This window comes from Camelus bactrianus, chromosome 23 (genome assembly GCF_048773025.1).
Source record: "Camelus bactrianus isolate YW-2024 breed Bactrian camel chromosome 23, ASM4877302v1, whole genome shotgun sequence".
Classification (NCBI taxonomy): Eukaryota; Metazoa; Chordata; class Mammalia; order Artiodactyla; family Camelidae; genus Camelus; species Camelus bactrianus.
The window spans coordinates 13,231,448-13,258,013 of NC_133561.1; the positions used below are offsets into that span (position 1 = coordinate 13,231,448).

The window sequence follows — 26,566 nt, forward strand, 5'->3', positions numbered from 1 at the left end:
TCCTTGTCACTCTGCTGCAGATCATAACTCCTAGGAGACGTAAAGCCAGCATGTCTAGAGTAGTGGGGAGACCTACAGAGAGCTGAAGCTTGAGGGCCGTGGTGGACGTGACCCGAATGGAGGTAGAGAGGATATTCTAGCTGGACTGAAGGCAGCCCCAGTCACATATCCTTATCTTTGTAATAGCCACAAGTGGCTAATGAATCAAAACATTTCTTTAGTCAATTTTATCAAATTAGGGATTGTCACTTAGTTACAGATAAACAGCTTTTCTTTATTCAAATATGTGGATAGAGGTTCTAATTAGAAAGATTCTTCAGTAGCTTTAAGAGTTTTGCTGTCTTACAATGAAAACCCATCTCAGGACAATTTACATGTATAACATGCTTTTAAAAGCCAATCGAACAGTAGATATATTTCTCTCAGGTTGTCTTTTTGAAAATAATTTTGTGATGATAATGTATTTTTTAAAGACATACTTTTTCCTGGTTAGTGTTAATGATCAAAATCAGTACATAACAGATGGATGCTCAGGAAATAATTGTTTAGTGAATGTAAATATAAAAACTTTTCTGTAACTACATAACAATCATGATAAATAAACAGCTGAGAGTTAAGACTTTGAATTATCTGTCCAGAAAAAACTGTATTTATGTCAAACTAAGACACTCTTTTTAGGCTATAAGTCTTCTTCAAAATGACCATTATAATGTGTTTGTTGCTATAATAGCTGGTTTGTCTTCTTAGAACGGTGGTTGTTCATGGATTTACCGTCGGAGAAAAGGGAGAAAAGATGTCCAAGTCTCTTGGGAATGTCGTTGACCCTGATGTTGTCATCAATGGAGGACAAGTAGGTGGTTACCTAAAAATTCATTTTCTTTTTGTTTTAAGGCTCTTAAGTTGGCAGCCAAAACCCTTAATATAGTTACTTCAATGTATAAAATATAAACAAACTCATAAAACTATCTTTTATACAAATAGCAAATGCTTACCATGTTTTAAATCTAGACTCTTATGTAATATGTGATTTTTTTTTTTTTTTTTTTTTTTGAAAAAGGGAAGGGCTGAGATTGCAGCCCTTTTCACTTATTTCAGGTCTGAATCTCCAGTTAGGTTCTAAAGCATGCTATCCCTTTTTTAATTGTCTGAGCTTTTTAAACTTTATACACTGTAGTTTTACAGTTAAACAGAAATAGTGTAAGAAAAAAATGAGATTGCAACATCCAAATATATATATTGTATTATTATATTCTTAGAAATGATACACTTTAAGTCACTAATGAACATTAAATCTGGGATTGCTGGTAATCTGGTTTGTTTTGGGGTTGCTTTCAGAAAAGAAATCACCATCTGCTGTTTTACTCCCTTGGCTTTTTACTGCCCTCCTAGTGTCCAGTAATCGTTTCTCTGTCTGAGTTGCTTGGGAATATGAGAGGGAAAAGCAGCCATTTCCCTCCTCCCGCCCACTCTCCCATCACAGAGAGGGCATCCTGGCCGGCTCTGACGTCCACCTGCTGTCCTGGATGTTTACGGCAGGAAGGTGTCAGGTGTTAGCATCTGGGCATCAAACAAGCCTGCAGGCCATACTCTGCTATCCAGTTTTGTTATTTTTTAGATGCAGCCTGATCTCTGAGATTGTTAGCCCTTATTTGATTACAGTACAGGTATATATATATTTTTAATTTTGAGGGGGGAGACAATTAGTTTCTTTAATTTATTTATCTTTTAATGGAGGACTGGGGATTAAATCTAGGACCTTGTGCATGCTAGGCACGCACTACCACTGAGCTGTACCTTCCCCCAGACCTTCTATCTATCTATCTGTCTGTCTATTGATTTATTTTTTAAGATCAATCGATTTTTTTAAACATTTTTTTATTGAGTTATAATCATTTTACAATGTTGTGTCAAATTCCAGTGTAGAGCACAATTTTTCAGTTATACATGAACATGCATATATTCATTGTCACATTTTTTTTTTCACTAGTACAGGCATATTCTATGCCTACATTATGCTCATACATTTCTGAACAGGAGTCTGACCTAAAGCATTTGTTCACCAAATTGTAATTGAAAGCCATTGATACATTCATTTGTTTCTTCCCGTGATGAAAGGACCAAAGCAAAGAGCCTCCCTATGGTGCTGATGTCCTTCGCTGGTGGGTAGCTGAGTCCAATGTCTTCACTGAAGTGCCAATTAGTCCCTCTGTACTTAATGCTGCCAGAGATGACATTAACAAGGTCAGAGTCATTACACCTTCTATTATTTACCATTCCTGAATGAAAAGTTTGCTGAATCATTGTTTAAAAAAAATGAGGCACATTTTGTTTGGCACTGCACAGCTGAATGAAAATGAGTTCTCCACATGTTGTGAGATTTTAAAAAATATCCTGTGCTAATTTATCTGTTTTAAAATATTAATAGTAATGCTAATAATTTTACATACTGTCTTTTTATATTTTATTTTAATATAATATGAAATTATACCAACTTTATATACTTTTTAGGAGCTCAAAGACCATATTTATTCCATTTATTTTTATTTTCACCTGCTTCACAGGTGAAAACAAAATTCCTGCCTGTACAGATGAACAAATGGGGCACCAAACAGTGATCTGCCCTAAGGTTATAAAGAAATACAGTGAAATATTATGAAATTTCAGTTTTTATGTATTATGTATAAAGCACACTGGTTGTTTCTATAACTGGGCTTTTGAAATGAGAATTTATTTTTCATTTCTTATTTAGCAATGATATAAAAATAAAATATTCCATTAAGAAAATAGCATGAGTTGGGTAAAACTTAAATGTAGAGAAATTTTTCAGTCATCATTGAAGGGCTCATGTATTTTTTGACTCCTTATTTCTTTCTCAATATTAATAGCTTAGGAATACACTCCGCTTTCTTTTGGGAAATGTGGCTGGTTTCAACCCAGAAACAGACTCCATCCCTGTTAACAATATGTATGTCTTAGACCAGTACATGCTACACTTACTGCAGGATTTAGCAAACAAGGTAAGTGTACACTAAGAAGCTTTTGGAAGTAACACTGTCGTGTGTTGAAATTTGGGTTGCATGCGAGTGGAACAAACCATGTTAGAAATAGTAGCTAAAGCACTGAGAGATTGTCCTAGGTTCACTCGGTGTGAATCTACAGTTTCTTTCCTAGTTTCTCAGAAGGCTAGAGGAGTACCTGGTGGAAACAGTAGTCCTGCGCTTCCCCTCAGACCACATTTTTCTCTCCAGAGCGGCTCCAAGTGTTTCTCCTGTAGGAAGGCGTAGAGTTGTACTTTATAGATCTACAGATATAAAGGAATAGACACCTCAGAGTACAGAAATAACTGAAATGACTATTCCTATGTCTTTTTTTTAAGATACTTTCTCATCTATAAACACGAATAATTTGTTTTCTCAAAAATTGGAATTGCTCCCACGTACCCTTAAGTCAGAGTCATACATGAAGATTTTTGCCCAGTTTTACTTTTCAGGGATAAGTGAGGGAACACTTGTAATTTACATTCTTTGCTGTTTTAGAACTGTGATTTCATCATCTAAAAGCTGCTCTCTTCCTTTGATGAGTGTTCTTTTGTAGTTTTCAGAGTAGAATGCTCAGTGTTTTCTGAGGATAGTAGACTTGGAGATCCAGAAATGAGGTTTTGAAGATCCTTAAGTGCTCTTGTGTTTTGCCTATTTTGTATTTGCCTGCCTTTGAAACAGATTTTGAGAAGGAAAGTATTTTGCTCATGATGACTTGTATTTTTCTTTGCTTATCCCAGCTTCCAAACTTACTTTGACTTTGTTCCCTAGATTAACGATTCATACAAGCAATATGATTTTGGAAAAGTTGTTCGGCTTTTGCAAGCATTTTATACCAGAGAACTCTCTAACTTTTATTTCAGCATAATCAAAGACAGGTATGTATGACTGAATGTTAAAATACTCAACAAACATTTCTTGAGTGTCTGCTTTGCTTGGCAGATGTTGAAAGGCAGAAGTGAGCAAGATGGGCCGCACTGGGCCCTTGTTAAGAAGTTGGGTTCTTGAGTCGAGTCTGATGAGGGAGTTTTGTCCTGCCGCCCACTAACTTAATGATTTGGGGCAACTTATCCTATGATCTCAGTTTCTTTATTTGTAGAATGGTGATGATAATACCTGCCTCATAATGTGGCTATGAAAGAATTTAATATGTGTATTGTGCTTAATGCTGTGTTTGACAAAGGAGGTGCCCAATAAGTAACGGCTGTGAATATGATGTGATGAGCATAGTGCTTGTTCTCAGGAGTTTGCTGATCTTGTCGGAGGAGAGAGAGAAATATTCAGGCCGTTGTTAACGTAATAACATGGTGTAACATCAGTGATACCCTTTTAGAGGAAGCCTTGGTGCTAAGTCTTCATTCTTGGATCCAGTGAGCAGGTGATGGTGTGAGCTTTACCTGGTAACTCAGCCAAGGGGAGGTGTCAGCCGTGGCCTCTCAGCACCTCAAGGTGCTTCCACTGGGACTGTACCTCCCAGTCCTTCCCTTAACACACTGATGGGTGGGAGGGTGGGGAGGCACATTTTAAGCAGCATCAGCTGACTTACTGGTTTTCCTCGGGCGTAGTTGTCTAGCTGTTATCTCTGAAAAGCGGGATTGGACGTGGCGTGGCTGTGAGAGTGTTTTGAGGAGGTGGGCGCACCTGGAAAGGGGCAAGTGGAGCAGAGGATGTTACCGGAAAGTCGTATGACGGAATGTACTGTTCTTTAGTGAGACGATAGGTTAGGCCCTGTAAGGACCAGCTCAGCCTGAGGCAGGTCCCGTCCTGGCACGTGGTAGACAAAGTGTCACCTGCTGAGCAGGCTGTTCTTGTCCAGGCTGTACTGTGAACGTGCCAACGACCCGCGACGACGCTCCTGTCAGACTGCCTTGGCCGAAATTCTGGACGTGGTGGTTCGTTCCTTTGCTCCCATTCTTCCTCACTTGGCTGAGGAGGTGTTCCAGCACGTACCTTATGTTAAAGGTAAGAAATTCTTGATTTGTTCTCTAATGAGAAAGGCCCTGGCTGTGAGTGCAACTTCTAATTTTATCAGCTTCATTGTAAGAGGCTCTTGTTCATCTGCAGTGAATGCTTTATGACCTGTTCATTTAGTGGATGAGTAGGATGAATTTCAGAATGGCCTCTGAGTCACCTTAAAGAGTTTTCTGAAATGTATTAGCAGCTCGACAATATTGAGAAATCACTTTTTGTTAAATACTTTTATAAATGTCAGAAATGTATTTTAGGTTTTACTAAAATAAAGTATAGTGCCTTTTAGTGAATATTTTTGTAATAGTTTTTTTTCTGATATTATTAAGCTTACAGAAAATTAGAAACAAAGAATTTTAGAATGAGGATGAAAAGTCACTCACGATCTTACTTATAACCCGGAGACGACTGCTGTAATATTGGGATATTTCTTTCTATGTTCTTTTCCTCCAGGAGTCCTTTGAGACCTTACTGTCTATCTTATCCTTTGTTTACGTTTTCACATGTTGGTAGAAATGTTTGGTAAGCACTTAGGGCATTTAGGGTGGCTCCATGCTAATTACCGTAAATAACAATTCTTATTTCCCATGAATAGTAAATATTTGATGGTTAGAGCTTTATATATAGTTTAGAATATGTGTAAATTAGTTTGCCTTTTTTTTTTTTTTTAAGAACCCAAGAGTGTTTTTCGTACTGGGTGGATTAAAACCAGCTCTATCTGGAAGAAGCCCGGGTTGGAAGAGGCGATAGAGAGTGCGTGTGCGATGAGAGATTCATTTCTGGGAAGCATCCCTGGCAAAAATGCAGCCGAGCACGAGGTTATCATTGTGATCGAGCCTGGACTGCTTTTTGAGATCATAGAGGTCAGCAGCAGTCTGTGTCTCTTGAAATGGTGTTAGTGCCATTCAGCTTCAGCTGAAATTTGGTTTTTAAAAATCTTGCTGTAAATAATATATGTTTTTAAACTATAAATTAGGATTTCTGTCTTCTAATCCTGGTGTTATCACTGATTCTTTGTTTCCTCATTCTCCGTGCTTTTTCTTCTCTTTTGCAAACGTGTCCTCTGTTGCTACTTACTACTCCTTTATAGGTTGGGACGGAAGGTATAGTGAAGTTCTGCTTGACAGGCAAGCCCTCAGGGCTGCTTAGACAGTAGGCGACATGTAACTCGGTGGCAGTAGTTTCAAAAGACACAGAAATTGGGAGTTTTGTGTTAAGGGTCTGGTTTTCTGAGAATTTTGTCCATCTGGACCAGATTCAGAACAAATCCAAAAAAAGATTTTCATCTTTTTCTCATGAGATCTGAAGAAAATTCATTTGCTTTTGCAAGTTATCATGTGATCTCAAAGCATTCATCCTATTTTTTATTTCCAAAAGGGCCAGCAGAACTTTCTTCTTGGGATTCTTAGGGCTTGACTGGCCAGATGGGCTTATAACTTGACAATTGACTCAGGATTTTTCTCTAGTTTTAAGACTCAAGAAGAAAATTGGCAGTGAGTATATTTTTTTAAAGTTTTACTGGCATCATACAGTTTTCTAAAAAAAATGACCATCTCATTTGGTTGGTAAGTTCAATTTAAATTTTTAATAATATAATTAAGTTGGTTAAGACTTGAGCCTTGAAATAGCTAGTAGGCATAAGATCGTTGATCACATAATAGGATTTCAGTAAGATGTTCACATTTTAAAATCCACAAGTTGGGAAGCTCGTGACTCCATTTTTCGAGCCAGGAAGCTGAGGACCCTGGGGCGGTGACCTGGCTCGGGCTGCACAGCCTCATACTGGGCTTTTACTCAACGTGGTGTGTTTCCTTTGACTTCATTAGTTCTGAGTAATAAGCTGAGAAAAATACAGCTTGTTTGGATCATTTATATTGGAAAAAATACTTGGGGATTTTCAAACCTGTGAACATATTTTCTTTAGGAATTACACTAACTAGGCTGTCGAATGGAGTCCTGGATCTATTAATTACTAATTGTATGAATTTTTTAAAGTCAAATTAATCTTTCAATCTCCTGTTTTCTCAGAAGTTTTTTTTTTTTAAAGAATTTTGTGTTAGCTCACATATTGATTTTAAAGATCAGAATTACAGCAAAAATGTATAGTGCTTATCAAGTGTCCCAATTCAGTGTGTTTGAGACAGTTCTGTGCATTATTCGGATTGCACCGTCGGTCTGCATTGCCAGAAGCAGATCCTTGTTTAGACAGTATCTTGACCCCTCTCCTCATGTAGGAAGCATGTAATGACACAGGAGAAAGTGTGGGCTTCAAGGCTGACGGGCCTGGGCTCGAGTTGCAGCTCCACCACGTACTGGTTGAGAACCTCTGGCAAGTTAACCTCTGAGCAGCTTTCCTCACTTGTAAAATGGGGATAATAAGCACTGTAGATGTTTTGTGATGATTTGAAATACTGGATGGACATACAGCATCTAGCAAAGTGTGAAGTTCCTGGCATAGAGCATATTCTTAATAAATACTATTAAGTTTTTAGTTACAACCTTTCATACTGGTAAGAATTGATGTAATTAATAGTATTAGCTCAAGAGGTGATGGTCCCAAAGGGTTCCCCACCAAACACAAGAATTTGCAGCATCTGTTTTTATAACCTTGGTTTATGGTAAAAATTTAATGGAGATAGTAACTTTCAAATGCTGATCTCCAGATGCTGCAAGCTGAGGAGACGTCCAGCACCTCCCAGCTGAATGAATTAATGATGGCGTCCCAGACAACTTTGCTCTCTCAGGAACCACGAGCAATAACTGCAGGTGCAGTTGAGCTTAAAGGGACATTTCTCATCAATTTAGAAGGTAAGGAGGTGAGAGTAACAGTGGTGTCTGGAGAAGTGAATAATAATTACAGGTCATCTGCAGCTTTCCAGTGGACTGCATGTATCCTAAAGGCAGATACACACGTGGACCACATTTTCTATGGAAACGATGTCAACAGTGGCCAAGTTTCTAAACGAGCTCTCAGAAGCGTCCCACCTGGTGATCTTGGGACCACAGGGCGAGGGGGAGAAGAGGGAATAAGTAGTTGTCATTGTATGGGAAGTCAGTCCGCCTTGTTTTTCGTTTGGCTTTTGTGTCCCTGTCCTTTGATACTTAGCACTACCCAGCCCTGCCACCCTTCCCCAGCAATGATTCTGAAGTTTCTTGTTATACAGACCCCAAATTAAAATATTATGTAGCCGTTCTTAATAAGGAGTCAGGGAAGACGTTTTGTTGAACTCATTCCCACAGTGGTATCTTATAAACAGGCATTTTGTAGATATTTATTTGATTAGAGGGTTTTTGTCAACTTAATTCACTGTCATTTATGGAAATGGAGGCAGAGTAACATTAACAAAGAATAAAACACAGGTATTTTGGGAAAAGTGATGCTGTCTCTGTTTCTCATAATAGCTTTTAGGTACCAGCAGGAGATGGGAGGCTAGTTTATAGGCATCAGTTTAAATTTGAGGCCTGGCAGCATTGACCATGTAGTAAAGATTCTGCCTTGATTTGCTTTTCACAAAGTTAAGTACTTTGTGGAATGACTAGAAAATAATTTACTTTCCTTACTATATATATGATCAGTCTGAGGTCTGTGAATCATGGAGAAATGTTTGTTCCCTTTTGTCCAAATCGAGAAGTTTTAATGGGGACACTGCAGTTTTCACTCTAATTTGGCTCTTTTTAAAATTTCTTATCAAGTGTGTATGTAGCTGGAGAGGCAATGTAATTGATCAGAGCTGTACCCGGCGTAACAGCGGGAAGGTCTGCTCTGCCTGAGGAGATACAGAACTCCGTGCTCTGGGGAGAAACCAGCCCGGCTCTCAGGACCTCAGATTCCCCGGCTCCCTTCAGTCGTCAGGCTGTGTGATTCTGTGGTCTTGGCTGTCTATGTACAGGTGTGCACACGAAGCGGTGTTTTCCAAGGCAGGAAGGAGGAAGCTTTGAACAAGGAGCACCTGCAAACCAATTCAGAAAGTCGCACAAGTTCAGTGGCCTGTCAGAAATTCTCTTCCTGTGTTCTTCTTTCACAGGTGGTGATATTCGTGAAGAGTCTTCGTATAAAGTACTTGTCATGCCAACTACCAAGGAGAAATGCCCTCGTTGTTGGAAGTACACGGCTGAGTCATCGGAGACACTCTGTCCCCGGTGCGCGGAGGTCGTGGGAGGAAAGTAGTTCCTCGCTGTGTGCTGACGGCTGAGCGGGAACCCGCGGTGGGCCTGACTGGCGGTTCAGGTGGGCTGTTGACAACACTGGGCAGACGTCCAGGATTCCGGTAATGAGTGGAAGAGTAAACGGTAGAGGGTGAGGGTGAGAGTCAGAATGACAAGCTTCTTCTGTAACTAGATGAAACATACTGTGTATATACATGTGGAGAATGTACAGATGCAGGTGGATCCACCGTGGGTTTACTCAGAACACGGACATTGCGGTGCTTGCCTACAAAGGGGGCTGAGCACAAAGTGCTTCATATTTCATAAACCTTCCTGACTCAGTATTTACGTTCTAGAATGTCTGAAAATAAAGGCACCTCGAAAATTACTGACTGACATTGTGGAAGTTGGGACTATCAAGTTACAAAATGTGGTTTTGAAGAGGAGAAATGGCAGAGGTGTGTTCCCCTTAAGGCATGAAAAGAGTAATTACATTGTCTTAACAGCAAACATCCGCCTTTTCAGAACAGCTAGGTTTTTTGGTTGCATCAGAAAGAAAAACATCACCAAACTTGTTAAAGTCGGGGAAAAATCTTAATACTTGTATTTATAAATGTTAAGGAAACAACATGAAAGCTGAAAATTTATTTCACTAATATACATAAGTTCACAACAATGAACAGACACAGAAAATAGCAGTATATACAGAACTTGACTACTTACAATACATTACAGTAGATAGATAATAGGCCTTTTTATAAACAATTAAGTGTTGGATTAAAATCTTCCTAGGGATGGCTAATTCTATGCAGCGGAAATATAACAAATCCATTCCTGTCAGGGTGAGAGACGGCTTTCACTGTTGCTATTGAGTACTTGAAAAATATTTGTTATAAATGAACCACAGCAACTGCTAAGTGAACTTATTCCATGTACACTTGGTGTTACTAAATCTGGGTTTTCTGTGATTTTAAATTGTAATCATTTTTTTAAAGAAAGCAGTTTAAATCTAACAGTGTTTATCTGACCTTAGATGAATTTTTATAACAAAGGTGAAACTCTTCTCCGTATCTCATTTTTCTTAGGAAGCATTTAGAGCTTGGTGCAATATTCCCCTTCATCTGCATTTATCCTGTCTTTTGTACTTCTACGTCTAAACACAACCTGTAGTGTTGAGGTTATAACAATTTGAACCCTTTGTTTTCCTTTGCATTATACAACAAAATTTAACAAAGTACAAAATGCCTATTTAATGTTAATGAAGAAAGGTGTATGGGCGGTGAGAGTGCATCTGTGAACACACTGCTCCCTGGTTATCGGCCTCCCACCCGTAACTGCAGTCAGCGCAGCCTCCTCTGTTTCAGACACCATCTGTTCGATATAAAGTCTAATTCTTTTATTTGTAGCCCTTCATGGATGCAAGAATTTATTTTCCTTCCCTCTATCAGATTTGTTTTAAAAGCCCTTAATGAAACAGTAAAATATTTAACTGCTTTTCTTAACCACGTAACTCAGAATTCAATTTTAAAATTCTTCGAATGGTAAATTCTAGGATTACAAATCTAACTAGAGACTCAATGATTTTATGGTTCTAGGAAACACATTTCAGCTTATTAATATTCTCAACAATCTCCAGATTTGATTATATGTCCTACTAGAGTAAGTTCAGCCAGTTTTATTACTTAAAATGCTTATTTAATAACCCCTACCCCCAAAGTGATAATGGAGTCAATGTGAGGATTTAATCTGTACAAATGCCTGTAATTCCAAGTTTCCTTGACCAGCCTCCAAAACTCATAACTACTTTCAGAGTATTTAAAAAGTCATAGAAAGAACTAATCTTTTAGAATCCCTATAACAAGTGACTATATGAAACTAGATACGTTTACAAGAAATCATAAATGTGTCTGAATGGGGCAGCGGAGATCCAAGCAGAGGCAGGAAGGCTGGACCAGCCCAAGGCCCTTTTCAGCATTCCTACTGCACACGGTGTGCGCCTCGGTCAGACGCACAGGCCCTCACCCCAGATACGCAGGACGTCTTAAAAATTTATCTTTCAGGGTTTTAAATTAAACAGTAATTACTAAGTTTTAGACAGTTCTTACTCAGATGTGATCTCTTTTAGAAAGAATTTACATTGGGATATCCTCAAACAGCAGACTTTTTCTTTATATTCCTGATATAACTCCTCACATTCATACGGTTGCTAGAGTTGGCTTCTTACAAGGAAGTGAAGAAACAAACTCCTGCGTCACATGAGTTGCTATGAATGACAGCTGTGACCCAGGACAGATGTTAGCGCTCGCACTGTATGGCTACGTTCCGAAGATCTACCACAATAAATACTAGGGATTTATAGAGCTCAAAGCACTTTTTAGAGTTTTGGTTAATCTGGTTTTAATCAACAAATAATTATTCGGCACTCAGACTGCTCTAGGCACACTAGGGTACAAAATTAGTCGTATTTTATCCTCTCAACCCAGCTGTGAGGTAGGTTTGCTAAAGCTGTAATATCACCAAGCATTTTCTGTACTGTTCCTCAGAACAGATAACATTACCAAATCCCAGAAGCAGACATCTCTAAACACTTGTAAGAAAAACAGAGTTGAACTTAATTTTTTAGCATCTTTGCCCTTTTTTTTTTTTTTAAACATAAGTTTTACAAGATAATACATTTTTTATAGTTACCTGATGTGGATACAACTTTGAATTTTGGCAAAAAGCAAAGCTTAACTTGCATTATAATTAATTTTGCTGTGTTGCTTGGATCTCAGACTCTCGGTTTTGGCAAGTACAACAGGTTAGTGGTTCTGTTTAGTGTCCCTTCTGGTGAATGTGATGATCTCCAACCCAGTATTCCTCCACGAGCAAGGTCGTCCTCCTCGGAGGGACAGCATAACCTCTGGGGAAGAAACCTGTCAGCATCCAGAACTCCAGGGCCAGTCCAGCGTGGGATTAAGCATGATAACAAAGGTGTTTTCCCAACATTTATTAAAAGAGAGTGGGATGTTTCTCTGATTTTACTAATGGGGACTATCCATGAGCACATTTAAATTTAATTACATTTTGAGTACAAAGTATATAGAATCTTATAATAACATAATCTGTAAATTACAACCAATTTTTAAACAGCAAAGTTGAACAATAAAGCTACTTAAGTGCTTGAATTAGAAATAAACAGGAAAATGTCTGCCATGGGAATTAATAGTATAATGGACTCTTTTGTATTTTATCATCAGTATTAAACAAAGGAATGGGATTTAGCCAGAACTGCACTTTTTAAAAGTATTATGTATTTTTATTTATTTTACAAAAGAAGAAAAAAAAAGACATACTCCCTCCATAAAACTCCAGATCTTACTATGTAAAATAACCATGCACTAATTCGTATCATAGTCACACGATTTTAGGCTGTGTGCAGGAGACGAGTGTCATGAAGGTGGGAGAGAGATGGCTTCCACAGCTTCCGTGAGGTGCAAGGCCAAGCTGTACTGCCCGTGCTTCTCTGGTAAAAGCTCGATGACTTTATTTACTAGTTTAGCTGTTGTCGCAATGGGCACTTCTGTGTTTTGAAGATCCTGGGGGTTCTGCAAATGGGACACAAAAATAAGGCATTGGTTAGACACAACTAAATAATTGTTACTTAAACTTAGCGGTTACCAGGATAGTAATTTCCCAATAAAAATGCTCTTCTTCAGAACTAAGTCAATGAAACCTAGAACTTTCCCCCCGTTATGAAACATGCACAGAAGGAACCCCCCTGCGGCCCCGCCCTGTGTCCACCGGGGCCGCACGTACCATTGCTTTCAGCCAAGTGCAGAGCGTGGGCGGGAGCCTGGCCAGCAGCTCCAGGCCCTCCCTGGTCTGCGCGCGGAGCACGGCCTGCGCCAGCCGCTGCCCTATCAGCACCAGCAGCTGGGAGGCGAGGACCTCCTTGTCCTGAACCTGGAGGATGGCCTGCGGGGACGGGCGGGAACCAACAGTGTAAGAGCTAACAGGTTAGTTTACTGCAGGAACGGTGAAGAGTCTGGTGCACATTTGAGCTGTGGCCGTATATACCACCAAAATAAAGTCCAACTCAAACAGCATTTAAAACCCAGATTTCTCATCAGTATTAAACAAAGGAGTGGAATATAGCCAGAACTGCACTTTTTAAAAATCAGCTCATCACCTGGTTTTTCTTTTCCCATCGCCTAATTTTTTCAGTTCAGTTTAACGACAGGAGTCATTTTCAAGCTTTGGGCAATGACAGGGAATTACATTAAATCACGTGACTGCTTAAACCCTCTAATGGCTCTGGGTGCCCTTCAGGTAAACATGGGCTGTGAGACCGCCTATGACCCGTCCCGGCCTGGCCAGGCTGGTCCCTCCCAGGGCCTCCTTACTTCCTGTTACTTCTGTCCCTAGTGATGTGCCCCCAGGTTTCTCAGTGGCTGCAGCTGCTTATCCTTGAGGGCTCAGTTCAGATGTCACCTCTGACTGCCCTGTTGTAGCAGCTGTTGTTTCTTCACACGACCTTGTTCATTTTCTTCCCAGCATTTATTGCTCAGTGCACAATTCTGTGTGCTGCTCTGCTCCTGCCAGGAGACTGTCAGGTCTGGGGAAGGAACCCTGGCTGCTCTGGCCGGCATACTGCACGGGTTACACTGAATACTGACCAGACACAGGAGTCTGATTAGTTTACTTCTCTTGTTCTACTTTTATACCTAGAAGTTCTAACAAAAGGAAAAGCGAAAAGCTTTACTGGACACTTTACTGACTCTTTACTCCAATTATCAATTTTTAGAACTCGAGCCCAAGTAACATGCACAGGGCGATGATCACCTCTTCTCCCAGGTGGTCAGCTCCATAGTTGTAGAGTTCCACCACATAGTGCCTTCTGACGACGTCCTCACTGACTTGCAGGTGATGGGCCAGATTCACGGCCAGAACTGGCCAGTCCTGCTCCTTCTCAAAAGGAGTGGCTGGAGCCTCTTCCAAGGAGTCTCTGTCCTTTGCGAGTGCATGTCGGGCCTGGACAGCTGTGCTGACAACTTTCAGTAAGAACTGGAAATGGGGAAACAAATGCGGCAACCTCCTGTTAGTATGCTTCATTTAAAAATACTAAGTTCAAGTATTTATTGGCTTTTCTGTCAATTAGAGTGACTTTTCCATGAAAACTGTTTCCATTAAATTAAATTAAAAATAAAAAAGAAAGAAAACCTCCCAAGTGGCCATCTCAGGAACTGGAATTTACCTGTTGTCGTACAGAAATAAAATTTGGATCCATTTCCCCACTAGGTAATAACTGAATTGAAGTTAGGTCTTTAAAAAATGCGTTTTTCCCCTAAAGAAAAAGAAGAGACCAAGAAAACTGATGAGTATGGATTGTTATTAAGGGGAGGAAAAAAAGATTTAAAAAATGAAGTCATTTAATCAAGAATAATGATTTGATTTTTTTGTTACTGAATAATAACACTTCTGAATTTTATTCACTTAATTTGTATAAATATTATCTAGCACGTGGTAGGCAGCCTTTAGGGTGGTCCCCAGTCGCCTCCTCCTGGCGTCCCTGCTTTGTGTAGTCCTGTTCCCCGAGCGTGGGCCGGTGACTCACTGCTGGTAAACAGAAAGGGGCAGGGATGACAGCATGTCACTTTCAAGATCAGGTTACTAAGGGGCTGTGGCTCCTGCCCTGAAAGTTCACATTCACCCTTACTTGCCTTCCGGGAAGCCAGCTGCCAGGCTGTGAGCCGCCCTATTGAGTCACGTGTGTGGCAAGGAACTGAATCCCGTCAAGAGTCATGTAAGCCTGAAGTGGGTCCCCCAACCCCACCTGGGTTGAGCCCCGGGAGACTGGCTGACACCCTGACTGCAGACTCACAAGAGACCTTGAGCCAGAACCACTTTGAAAGGGAATACAGATTCCTGACTCACAAAAATGATACAGCATTTGCTGTGTTCAGCCACTAACTTTGGGGATAATTTGTTATGCAATAAGAGATAACAAGTACATAGTGTGTACTCTGAATCCTTTAAAAATACTTGTTGAACTGTTAAAAAAAAACGAACACCTGTTTAAGAGGACAGATGTGTGTCTGAAGAGCCAAGACAGACTATCAGAAGATAGGACTTCAGAAGTTCCTTGAGAGGAGGTGCAATACAGAGCAAAGAGCACTGGCCCCACTGGCTCTAGTCCCTGGCCCACCCCTTCCCACCAGGTTCCCTTGGACAAGTGACCCCACCATCCTGGGTTGCTGTTTTTTCAGCTGCAAACAAGTCATGCCACATATCGCCTAATACTTTCTAGACCTAGTCATCAATGGTTGCAGGTCCTCTGGTGTGAATGCCAAGTAGGGTCAAGCGACATCCTTCAGGGATGAGAAGCACCAGACTTCCTAGGACAGCCACTGCATTTGTTCATCACTGTCTGAAAGTTTCCCACGCGCTCACCCAGTCTGTCACCGTGCTTCCCACCCGGCGGTCTCAGATGCCGGGGCCTGCTGTACACGAGGGCCCACGCGCTGGGGGTGTGTGTGCACACTTACTATTTACTACACTCCAGACACGGCCTAGCACTTCCTGTTGACCGCGTCACTTAACCCTCACAATGACCATGAGGGAGGCCTGAGAATCATCACGTTCTGAGTGAGAAAACAGCCAGGAGAAAGGAAATCATTCTGGCTAGTAGATGGCAGAGGTGGGACTGTGTCACCAGCATAGCACATGGCCTCTCTGTTTGCATGAGTCACACAGCTGTCTCGGGTCACCCAGGGTGATGCGGGTCGAGACTGACATCACCACCGTGCTTGTCAAATCTGGACATGTTCTGGTTTTGAGTCCCTTTTTGAGGAGAGTTCTGAGCTTTATTTTGGTTGTTCTTCAAAAAAAAAAAAAAACCTTTTTAAGTACTTACGAGGAATAAATTTTTTAAAACATACTATTTCTGCTTATATTTACTCTCAAACTTACCACATCCAAAATCATTCTAAACGGGCTTCCCTGTAAACGGCCTGCCCACTCTCCCAAACTTGGAACTGAATTTAATCCCAGTCCCCTCCCCGGCAGCGCTCCACCCAGGCTGTCACCAGGCTGCTGATTCCTCCAGCTCCGTCATGATTTTTATTACTTCTCCCCCGTCCACATCCTCACCAGCTCCTGACTTGCAGCGGTTTCCCAAACTCAGCTCACTGCCATCCCCTCCGCAGACCTCTGTCATGTAACGTTCCTGTAACATCTCCATAATGATAAATGCACTAAACATTCACTAGGCCCCTGTTACATGCCCAGCACGACACAGACACGGGAAGACGGCAGAGGTGGTGAGTTCAGGGAAGGTGGACAAAACTTTGAAGGGAAAGTGATGCTGAAGAGATAAGGAAATAATGAACAGGATCTGGCCATACAAAATAGCGGCCTGTGAAAATGGAACAATGCAAACAAGACAAGAAACGATAAAAATGTCCAACTTCTCTGAGGAGTGAGGGGAGTTCACAGTGGCCAGAGCACAGGGTAGGGAGTGGTCGGGAAGGCAGGGAAGGTTAGTTCTGGTGGGGAAGCCACCTTCCTCGGGCTCCATGTTTCCACGCGGCAGGAAATAATAGATTCCAAGTCTCCTGCTCCCCCAGATGGATGGTGCATTTGGGAGGAGCCGAGCGCTCTCGGCGGTGCCCGGCTCTCCCCTTCAGGGAGGGTCTTCCTGCAGGGAGCACCTGCCTCTCTCCCAGGCCCAGGAACCCAAGGGAAGCCAGCAGGTGTCCAGCAGTGCCTCAGGTGTGCAAGTCTCACAGGCGAGAGTGATGATCATTTACTGACAGACGCCAGGGTGGGGAACACAGGTTAGGCTGTGTTTTACGTATTGGCTTGGGACGACTACGATTAAGTCCAAGGGGAGGAAAGCTCCGGCAGCCAGGCCGGGTGGAGAGAAGAGGCTGCTGTGACGGCCTAGGGAAGATGAGGAGGCCTGGGCTCAGGTTCCAGCGATGGAGAGGAATGGGCCGGTAGGGTTTAAGGAAGAATTTCTAAGAATGAGTTTACAGCAAAGGTGGGACTGAAGATGGGAACTGGGCCAGGAGTCTTGGAGGTTTCTAGTTCATGCCAGCGTACAGACGGTGACAACACTCACCAACGGACCCAGCTGGGGAACTCGGAGGGGAGCGGCAAGTTTAGGTCAAGGGTAGGGCAGGGGTGAGGGTATAGAGATGTTTTAGGTACCAGGTATCTGAAGTCCCACAGCACATTCAGAGAGAGACATTCAGTAGAAATACATGCCTCAAACTCAGGATAGGTCAGGCCTGGGGATACACAAGAGGGAGGAATCGAGTCTTTCCAAGAAGAATGAGAAGGGCAGACAGCTGGGAGGGCAGAGCTTTGGCAGCAGATTTAAGGTAACTCAGGACAGCAGCAAGCCTGAGGGGGAGGAGGGAGCAGAGACCCCCCACAACGAACAATCCTCCACAAGTCACAAAGGACCAGACAACTCCTCCTCAGGGAGACAGTCCTGCAAACCCTCAGCTCCAAGAGGCTCCAAAATCCTCTGAGGATTACCTTACTATCAAAAAGGGAGAGCGGCTTCACGGCCTTCAGAGAGAACCTCATAACCGCGTACAAGACGGCGCACAGGACGGAATGGTGCTCCACCAGCGGGTAGTGGATGTGCTTCTGCTCAAGGGCCAGCTCCACTATCGAGACTGGTCCTTCGACAGCCAGCCAGGCATCCTCTGTGTCCAAGATGGGCACTTGCATTTCATCCCTGCTGACATCTGCCTGAGTGTTTTGAGAATGGAGAACTGGGTTCAGAACTGGAGAAGTAATAGCTTGTAAATATCTTAATGAGCTTATTACTAGCAGCCAAGTACAAATCCGTATTTCTCCCCGCCCCCCAAATTACAATTAAGAAAACATAAAATCAAATTCTAATAAGAAACACCACTTTTGTTAGGCTTCAGTCAAAACTTAGAATTGAATTAATCAAAATAACCTCTTTTCATAGTCCTCTCTTGAGTCCAATGGTTTTCAAAATATTTGATATCTTAGAGACAGTTCAGACTGAAAACATCTCTTTTACCTCCAATAAAGTCTGAAGAAGATCCCAGCAGGAGCCAAGGAAAGATGTCATTGCTGTATCACTCATCCCCACATCCTGTTTTTAAAAAGGAACATAATTAACTTCAGCTGCAAAACTGCTAGTTTTATCAGAAAAATGAAAAACAATACAACACACCTATTCAACTGACTTTCTACATTTGAATAGACAGGCAGGAATTTAAAGTGAAGGCACTGGCACATTTTAACTCCTGTCTTTGGATTCAACTAATTTTAAAATTAGGCTTTAAAAAAGATGGCTGAACCATCAACTTTAAAAAAAAAATGAGTGTCTTTCTGTATCGCAAAGAGCTGGTGTCATCAGTCAATGATAGATGGCGGGGGCGGCTCTCCCACTCACTGCCCAGCCTGCTGAGGCATTTGCTCACCAAATAACCACTGTACTCGGTAGGATTCACACGTGAGAAGTTGACCTGAAAAGTTCTAAGAAAACAGCCTGGTCTGGTTTCAGAGCATATTTTAGGGGCTGAACTGAACCCTCTAAACAAACCTAGGACCCCCAAGCCCGTGACCTAAATGACAGACTGATACTGTGGGCAACGGCTCCTTCCCGTTGACTCCCTGATGGGGCCTCTCCACTCACATGCCATCTTTTTTAAACCGACAACCAATGAATTCTTCACATCCCTAAGTAATCCATCCTTAAGTAATTCAGAGAGAGAGAGAGAGAGAGAGAGAGAGAGTGTGTGTGTGTGTGTGTGTGTGTGTGTGTGCACATGTACACGAACTGTATTCACAGAGCCACTCTAAAGAGCACACAGATGGATGCTTCAACAACGGAACGGAGAGTTTTCAGGACCAAGGGACTACAATGATGGCTGGATGCCTGTGTCCCGGTATTTCTTGAGATATTCGTAATAAGAATATTTCAAAGCTTTGAGCAAAAGCCAGCACTGTTCATCACTGCCCGGAATCCATGGACTGGAACATTATTTGAGACCATTTGTACAACAGTTTTTATGTAAAGGAAGATCAAATCCACTACTCGTATCAACCTACTTCAACTTGACGTTGGAGTTTCCATTATAAATTACTAATTTGAAAAATACAGCAAAAATACACAGCAGTGGCCACATGTTATCCTCCTGTCCACAGTCCAAAGCTGAAGACATCCTGTCAAACTTAGCTTAAACATACTATCTGACCATCTGGAAAGGTAAATTAAAACTGGTCATAGTCCATAACCAGTTTCCTTACTAATACAGTATTCTCTTTCCATTTTTATCTCCTGATATGTCATCAAAATGGTAAAAGGCAAAGTTCACCCCCACAGTTAATAAGGGACCACAGAAAGTGCAAGATTAACAACTGTACATCTAGTTAAGGGAGAGTCACTTACCCTTCGGCATAACCTATCCTTTGGTGATTTTCCAACCTAAGATAAAAGGACACAAAATGCTGTATTTATTTAATAATTTAAATCAAAAGGCATTACTATGGTACAGAAAGTAAAAAGTTACCAAATGTTAAAAAATATAAATGCAACTAAAAATATAGTATTAATTTCATCAATTAAATGCTGGTTCTACTCATAACACAAAGCAATTAATTCTGTGGTGGAACTTGAAAATATATTATGAAAAACATTGCACTGGGCTCACAAATAATCCTTTTCAAAAATACTTATTTTTGAACTATTAAATAAGACAGACTCCAAAAATCTGGTTCCCGCTTTGTAACCTCAAATAACTATGTTGCCTTAAAACCTACAGCCAAACTCAAGGCTATGAATTAAGAGTAGCTAAGACTTCTGCTTGGTGATAAAGATACACAGTAATTTTAAATGGTCAGAAAGAAGAACACTCTGAAGCAGACAGAAGTTACATTCCTGGCTCAGAAAATCAGCTGATGTCCTCATTTAGTAAGTAATCAGTAAGATCCTACTGTATACTTTCCACAGGGTAGTAAATGGGAGATAAAGTTCTGCCCCTCAGGAACATTACTGATAAGACAACTCACAGGAAACAGCGACAGTGGAAGAAGGGACTGCAGGACAAAGATCTCTTTGCCTCGCCACCTGTCACTGAGATTACTGCGATGGCCTTCAAACACCAGGCTCAGCCCTCCCCATTTTCAACATACTTCATCCTGTTGCCAGAATCGTCTTTTTTTTTTTTTTTTTACAGTTTTTTTAAAAAAATTGAAGAATAGTTAATGTACAACGTTGTGTTAGTTTCTAGTGTACAGCACAGGGATTTAGTTACACATAAATATATTCCTCTTCATATCCTTTTTCATTATAGGTTATTACAAGCTATTGAATGCAGTTCCCTGTGCTTTATGGTGGGAACTTGTTGTTTATCTATTTTATATTTAGTAGTGTGTATCTGCTAATCCCAAACTCCTAATTTACCCCCAACCCTTTCCCCTTTGGTAACCATAAATTTGTTCTCTATGTCTGTGACTCTTTGTTTTGTAAATAAATTCATTTATGTCCTTTTTTTAGATTCCACATATGTGATATCATATGATATTTGTCTTTCTCTGACTTATTTCACTTAGTATGATCACCTCTAGGTCCATCCATGTTGCTGCAAATGGCATTATTTCATTCTTTTTCATGGCTGACTAATATCCCAGGAAAGAATAGTTAGATTTAACTAGAAAAACCTGTTACCAATGATGTCAAAGCATTTTCTAGAGGAGCTATGGCCTAAAGTAGGTCTGAGCTGTATTCTGTCCAGGGTTGAGGAATGTCTGTCACTGTTCATTTCAAAAGAACATGTTGTCCTTATGGTGGTCATTCTCCTGACATCCACTTGACTGCTGCCAGAGTGACCCACACCCTCAACTGGCCCACAGCACACACTGACTAGGGCCCTGCCGCTTGGCTCGAAGCCCAGAGGCTTCTCTCTGAGAGGCCGGCAGCTTCTGCTCCCATCAGCTGAGTTATATACTCCCCTGTTATGTGTGTTTCCAAATCTACTTATGCTGTTTGTACACACTGTAATTATGTAATTTAATTAAACAACTGATGAAATATGAATGAGAAAAAAAAGCAAGTTCTTTATATGAATACTATGTTGAATGCTTTAGAAAATTTATGGAGGATAGCAGCTAACTCCTAGGACTACTGGAGTAAATATAACAGAAACAATTAGAAAGATTAGGGGATAAGTTATAAAAATCTGAAGATTTTACACTCAGATTGCATCACAGCTTTAAAGAAACAGGATCTAGAAACCATAGGCAATGCACTATGGGTGAGGTTTATTTAGGAAAACCAAAGTAAAATTGCATTCGACCCCATTTAGAGAAAATATCTTGGCCCTACATCCAAAGATGGGTGAATAATTGTGCATTATATGTTTTAATTAAAGTGCAAATCCTTGCTTCAATCAACCACTGGTCCTAATCACTTGGTGGAAGGGGCTTTCACAGGATATCACTCTCTTTCAAAGATGAAGTCCTCACGATGCCAGCACTGGGAATTACTGAGCATGAGTGAAATGTAGTATCAAGTCAAAAAAGAGTCTAACAAGGCCCTGTGTAAATAACCTTTCTTATATCAGCCAATTATTAAGAAAACCAAATAAACAAGAAATCAGTACAGGAAATCTAAAGTTACCTTACCTTATCCATCAAGTATGTAGCAGCAGAAAACCTTTTCACCAAGAACGTGTTCCACATCATCAGCGCGATGCCTGCAGAGCGAGCAGAGCAAAGCAGGGAGCTGGGTGCGCACATGTTCTCTCTTTCATCATACGTGACCAATCTCTGTCTTCCCTAAGCTTCTGAAACTATCTGGGCTATTTATTTAGACATTATTTCTTATATATTTTTAACATTTATAAGATTATTTAAAAATCTGTCTTTACTAAAAATCAGATCTGGGCTGCATGAGACTATATCCAAATGGCCCATAAGCATAAAAAAAGATCATATCACCGGTTATGAGAGAAATGTAAATGTTTAAAAATGACACACAGATATCATTACACAACCAACAGAAAGGCTAATTTTTGTTGTTCACGACAACACCAAGTGTGGACAAGGGTGTGGAACAAAGGAATGCTCTGACACTGCTGGCAGGATAATAAATGGGTAAAACCGCTTGGAGCGTGGCTGGCAGTGTCCACCTCAGTGTTCTGCTTTGTGCACGACTGCCGAACACTGGAAACAACCCCAGTGGATTTTTCTGAAATATCACCACCACAGTGATATATAAAGAAGTATGAAAAAGCAAAACAAAATGCAAAAAATATTTGTAAACAGCCAGACAAAAAAAATCTGGGCTTTATACATCCACATACAATGAACTGTGGCATTGATTAGAATTTCTCCAACAGCAGCTGTCAATCAGGCAGTGTAAACATGACATTTCACATGCTGTTACTATGACCCACACAGCTGCTTCTGCACCTCGGAGTGAGGTCCTGCAGAGTCTGTGAGGAAGCCAGGACGCTTACTCAATGTACAAACTGGGTAAAGTATCCAACTTGAAGAAATACTAGCCTGATGTCGGTAGGTAACTTAATTTTATCAGTAAGGAGAATACTCTAGAGACCGTATTTTTCCAAACAAGACACTTTAAATCTTTCCCCACCCCGCCCCACCCCCGGAAGAAAGTAAGACCTAAGAGATGAATACATAAAATAAACTTCAAGTTCTCTTAATGTAAAATGAGACATTGTAGAGTTTCTGCAATTTGACTTCCACTTGCAAGGAGGTGTTACAGGAGAGGAAAGAAGTAGCTTCTCTAGAATTTATCACATAGACATAAAGGTGATACCTCCCCTGACCTGGCCCCAAACCTACTCTCACCACTTGGTATCTTACTAACTTACTGTCCCAGCATCTGACTAGCCTCGTACTGACCTCCCCGACTAATTCTTACAGGGACACTCCTCCATCTAGTAAATGGAACCAACAACCTGTTTATAATTTCTCTACAATTTGTAACATTTTTTTCAAGGAGACGTCAGCAGTCCCCATGGTACGGCGGAACAGTCAGTGGAGAATATTCATGTTTATTAAAAGAAGCACAAGGTAGTTTCTAGGGTGTAGTGTTAGTGGGCTTTGCCTCCCTAACTTTTTCATCAGGAATTCCGGTCCTAGGCAGCCTGTCCCTCTTTCCTTATCCATCTGTGAACTAAAGAGGGAGTCAGTAACTCGTGCATAATATTCTCCGTATTTAGACTGAGGAACAGTTGTCAGCTTGGGAAACTGATGGGAGGGAAGACAAGGTGGTAATTACCACCAGCCCCCTTCTCCTTTCTGGACGGCATTTTTCCAAGCAGTTAACAACAGCCAGTACTTTGCACTTAGTGATACACACTAATGTGTAGTGGCAGCACCATCAAATAAAAATCTAACAGGCTGTGAATTTAAGGAGACCTGGCTCTTCTGAATGAAACAGTTTTGTTTTTAACGTCCGTTTACTTACCATTCTGAATATGTGCATTAAGAATGTGCTTCAAGTGTTCTATTGACTGAACAAAAAAACGTGCTTCCTTACATCGAGGGAGCAAAAAGGAGAGAAAAAAAGAGAAGAGTATCATTTAACAGGTGTTTCAAATACAAATGGAGACTTCTTACATAAATTTCTATATAAAGCTACCAAAGAATGTTATAAAAACATGGAATTATTAGGTAGGAATTAATTTTTCATAAGGTAATGTCAATGATCTCTCTTAAATTTACATTATCTATATAATGATTAATTCCTAGGGCATCCAGATTCAAAATTTACTGTGGTTTGTACATCAGAGCAGTGTTCTTTCTCTCCAATGAAGACTTGAATTTCACACAGATGTGAAAACAATAGGTTTGGTTCTCTGTAAGTATCATTCATTCAATCGTTCATCCCTCAATAAATATTTATTGAGCAACTACTATGCACCAGGCTGTGTGAGGCACCAGAGTCACTCTAATGAAGAAAACAGACCCAAACCCTTGCCATCACTGAGGTTACGTTCTAGTGAGGGAGCTGGATAATAAATATGGTAAGTAAATTATACAGAATGTTAGTGACAAGTGCCAAGGAGAAAATATTAAAGCAGTGAAGGGAAATAGGAACTATCAGAGAGGAAGGTGGAAATTCAACTCTTTCTAATCAAGGTAGTTTACATATTAAAACTCAAAAAATAGTATGTAAAACGGATGGAATTATCCAGATATTTGCTAAATAAATGTGTGGCCTGTACAAAGATTAAGCACATCACCTTTGCTAACGTGTGTCAGAAATTCCCCAAAGAGAGTTGCAGTTGTTTTCAGCTTAATAAGGCTGTGAATGTAAAATGGTAGAAATTGGGGAGGGGCTGCTGGATGCAGCAAGGAGACAAATATTTTAACAGGAAGAAAACAAATAAGGAAAATGGTCACTTATTTTAAAAGTAAACAATTCTAATGACAGATAGTGTCAACGCTCATCATGACGTCAGGCACACTGTGTGCGTTTTCCCTGTATGTTGCTACAGCCGTTGGAGACATCACTGTTTGTTCCTCCTTTACTGAAGGAGAAAAAACGGAGAACAAAAGGGTTCAGAAATGTTCCGAGAGGTCACACAGCCGGTAGCGATGGGGCTAGAACTCTGCTCCATCCATGTCTACTATGCAGACTGCCTCTGGTTTAGAAAAGAAGGCTGTAAAACGAAGCTTTTTTTTGGGGGGGGGGGGGTAAATATCACTTTGTTAGACTTGCATCTGGACTCTAAATCCTGAATCTCATTTATTCAGATTTTAGAAATTATGGTGTCTTTGTTCTAGTCCCAACATTCTTTCCTCAAGGAGGAAAAACATCCCATTTAAGTGGGGAGCCTAAATCCGACCACCACTCGGGCTTTAGGGTGGTCAGCTGAAGAGGGTGATTCAAGGGTCATCGAGAGGGTCCCCGGCCTTAAAATCTTTTTTTGGTCAAAGTTTAATTGATCAAAGAACATGGCTTTATTTAAAACATTTACTTTTTAAATGCCTCCCTTTAATATGTAACTGATTACCTATTAAAGACAACTTTTTTTTGGAGGAAGGGAAATATCTTTACCATTCATATACTAGTGTGAATTAATTCACCAGTGAGGTTTTTCTTCAAGAGCACAGCCTGATATAAGGACGATACAGGAAAGAATTCGGATTTGAGAAGGTTAATTTCTAGACCACTGAGTAGGAGGCCTACACGAAGAACTGTACCAGCAAAAAGAAACAGATGTCACATGGTTTCACGTCTCATTTTATCCTGGTGTTGATGCGGAAGGACTGGCACCATCATTAAAAAAGGGTAGAAGCAGGAAAAAACAGGTTCTGAGAGTGAGTGGCCAAACACAGACACCTGTCAGCAGTCATCGAGAGCAGGTCTCCTGCCTCCGGGTTCGGGGCCTCTTCCCTGTGCTGCTTCTAGACTGTGAATGTTTGTGGGGGAGGGTGGCCGCCAGGCGCAGAAAACGATGCCCAAGCAGACATCGGGAACTTTACTCTGGCTTTTACTATGATGACTACAATAGAGAATTTTCTACAGGGTAGGTGCTATCTCATGCAGAAATTCCAAAGGAAATAAAAAATACACGCATCACAACTTAAGAAGGAGTAGGGCAAAACACACTGGCTTTAGATACAGAGAAACCAAGGCTTGAACCCCAGCCCTACTACTGACTAGCAGTGTGGCCGGTACCTTGGGCAATGCCCTTGACTCCCATTCTCTCCTCTCCAAGTGGGGATGACGCCTACACGCCGTGGGTTTATCCTGGGGAGGAGGAGCCAGAACTGGGGAAAAGGCCTGTGCGGCTCCGAGCGTGGCGACATTGCACAGGGGAGAAAGCAGAGCGTGTCCATGACTAACGACAAACCCCGCAGAAGCGCAGCGTGAGCACCAAACACAGAGCCTTACCTCTGGGTCTTTATTCCACTGAACCACGTACTCCCAGCAGCAATGCGCGTGCAGCACATCGAGCTCGAGGCTACAAGGAAACTGCTTGTAGGCCAACTGCAACAGGTCTGAAAGTCAGGGGAGAGTGAGAAATTATTTTCCCCGAAGGGAAGCTCGGCCCCATCGTCACTCGGCTGGCTGTTGCCTTCCTGGGGTCTCTGTTACCTGGTATGGCTCCCAAGTCCATCTCCACCTCTGCCACCTCAAATAAACCTCTGGGACTACCGTCTTTGGGTTCATCTGGGTTTTCGGCGTCTCTTTCTTTATTAGCAGCCAGTTTAAGTACTTCAGGGCTGAAGCCCTGTTTAAATATCCACTTGGCTACACTGTCTGCAATGCCACCTACAGTTTGGAGACAAGAAGGAAAATGAACATTGGCAGCGTTTGCCAAAAGGCGCCCGCACAGCACGGGATGTGAATTTCCATACGACGGGATCTAAGTGTCATACTGCTTTAAGCCTAAAAGTGA

At 41.3% G+C, this 26,566-nt stretch overlaps 2 protein-coding genes across 2 annotated transcripts in view; one reads left to right on the forward strand and one right to left on the reverse strand.

Moving 5' to 3' along the window:
- Nucleotides 1–9,540, forward strand: part of IARS2 (isoleucyl-tRNA synthetase 2, mitochondrial) — a 42,868-nt gene extending 33,328 nt beyond the window's left edge. The window contains exons 16-23 of the mRNA XM_074351636.1: nt 748–850; nt 2,116–2,241; nt 2,886–3,017; nt 3,810–3,916; nt 4,855–5,000; nt 5,679–5,869; nt 7,670–7,814; nt 9,032–9,540. Of these exons, the coding sequence (XP_074207737.1) occupies nt 748–850; nt 2,116–2,241; nt 2,886–3,017; nt 3,810–3,916; nt 4,855–5,000; nt 5,679–5,869; nt 7,670–7,814; nt 9,032–9,174 (1,093 nt within the window). The 3' untranslated portion in view covers nt 9,175–9,540. The remainder of the gene's footprint in view (nt 1–747; nt 851–2,115; nt 2,242–2,885; nt 3,018–3,809; nt 3,917–4,854; nt 5,001–5,678; nt 5,870–7,669; nt 7,815–9,031) is intronic.
- Nucleotides 9,541–9,782: 242 nt separating this feature from the next.
- RAB3GAP2 (RAB3 GTPase activating non-catalytic protein subunit 2) overlaps nt 9,783–26,566 on the reverse strand; it is a 75,665-nt gene continuing 58,881 nt past the window's right edge. Inside the window, exons 25-35 of the mRNA XM_010974000.3 lie at nt 26,263–26,439; nt 26,059–26,165; nt 23,623–23,689; nt 21,810–21,880; nt 19,576–19,611; nt 18,199–18,273; nt 17,679–17,897; nt 14,389–14,478; nt 13,977–14,198; nt 12,951–13,109; nt 9,783–12,739 (exon numbers count right to left, since the gene is read on the reverse strand). Coding sequence (XP_010972302.1) covers nt 12,584–12,739; nt 12,951–13,109; nt 13,977–14,198; nt 14,389–14,478; nt 17,679–17,897; nt 18,199–18,273; nt 19,576–19,611; nt 21,810–21,880; nt 23,623–23,689; nt 26,059–26,165; nt 26,263–26,439 — 1,379 coding nt within the window. The 3' untranslated portion in view covers nt 9,783–12,583. The remainder of the gene's footprint in view (nt 12,740–12,950; nt 13,110–13,976; nt 14,199–14,388; nt 14,479–17,678; nt 17,898–18,198; nt 18,274–19,575; nt 19,612–21,809; nt 21,881–23,622; nt 23,690–26,058; nt 26,166–26,262; nt 26,440–26,566) is intronic.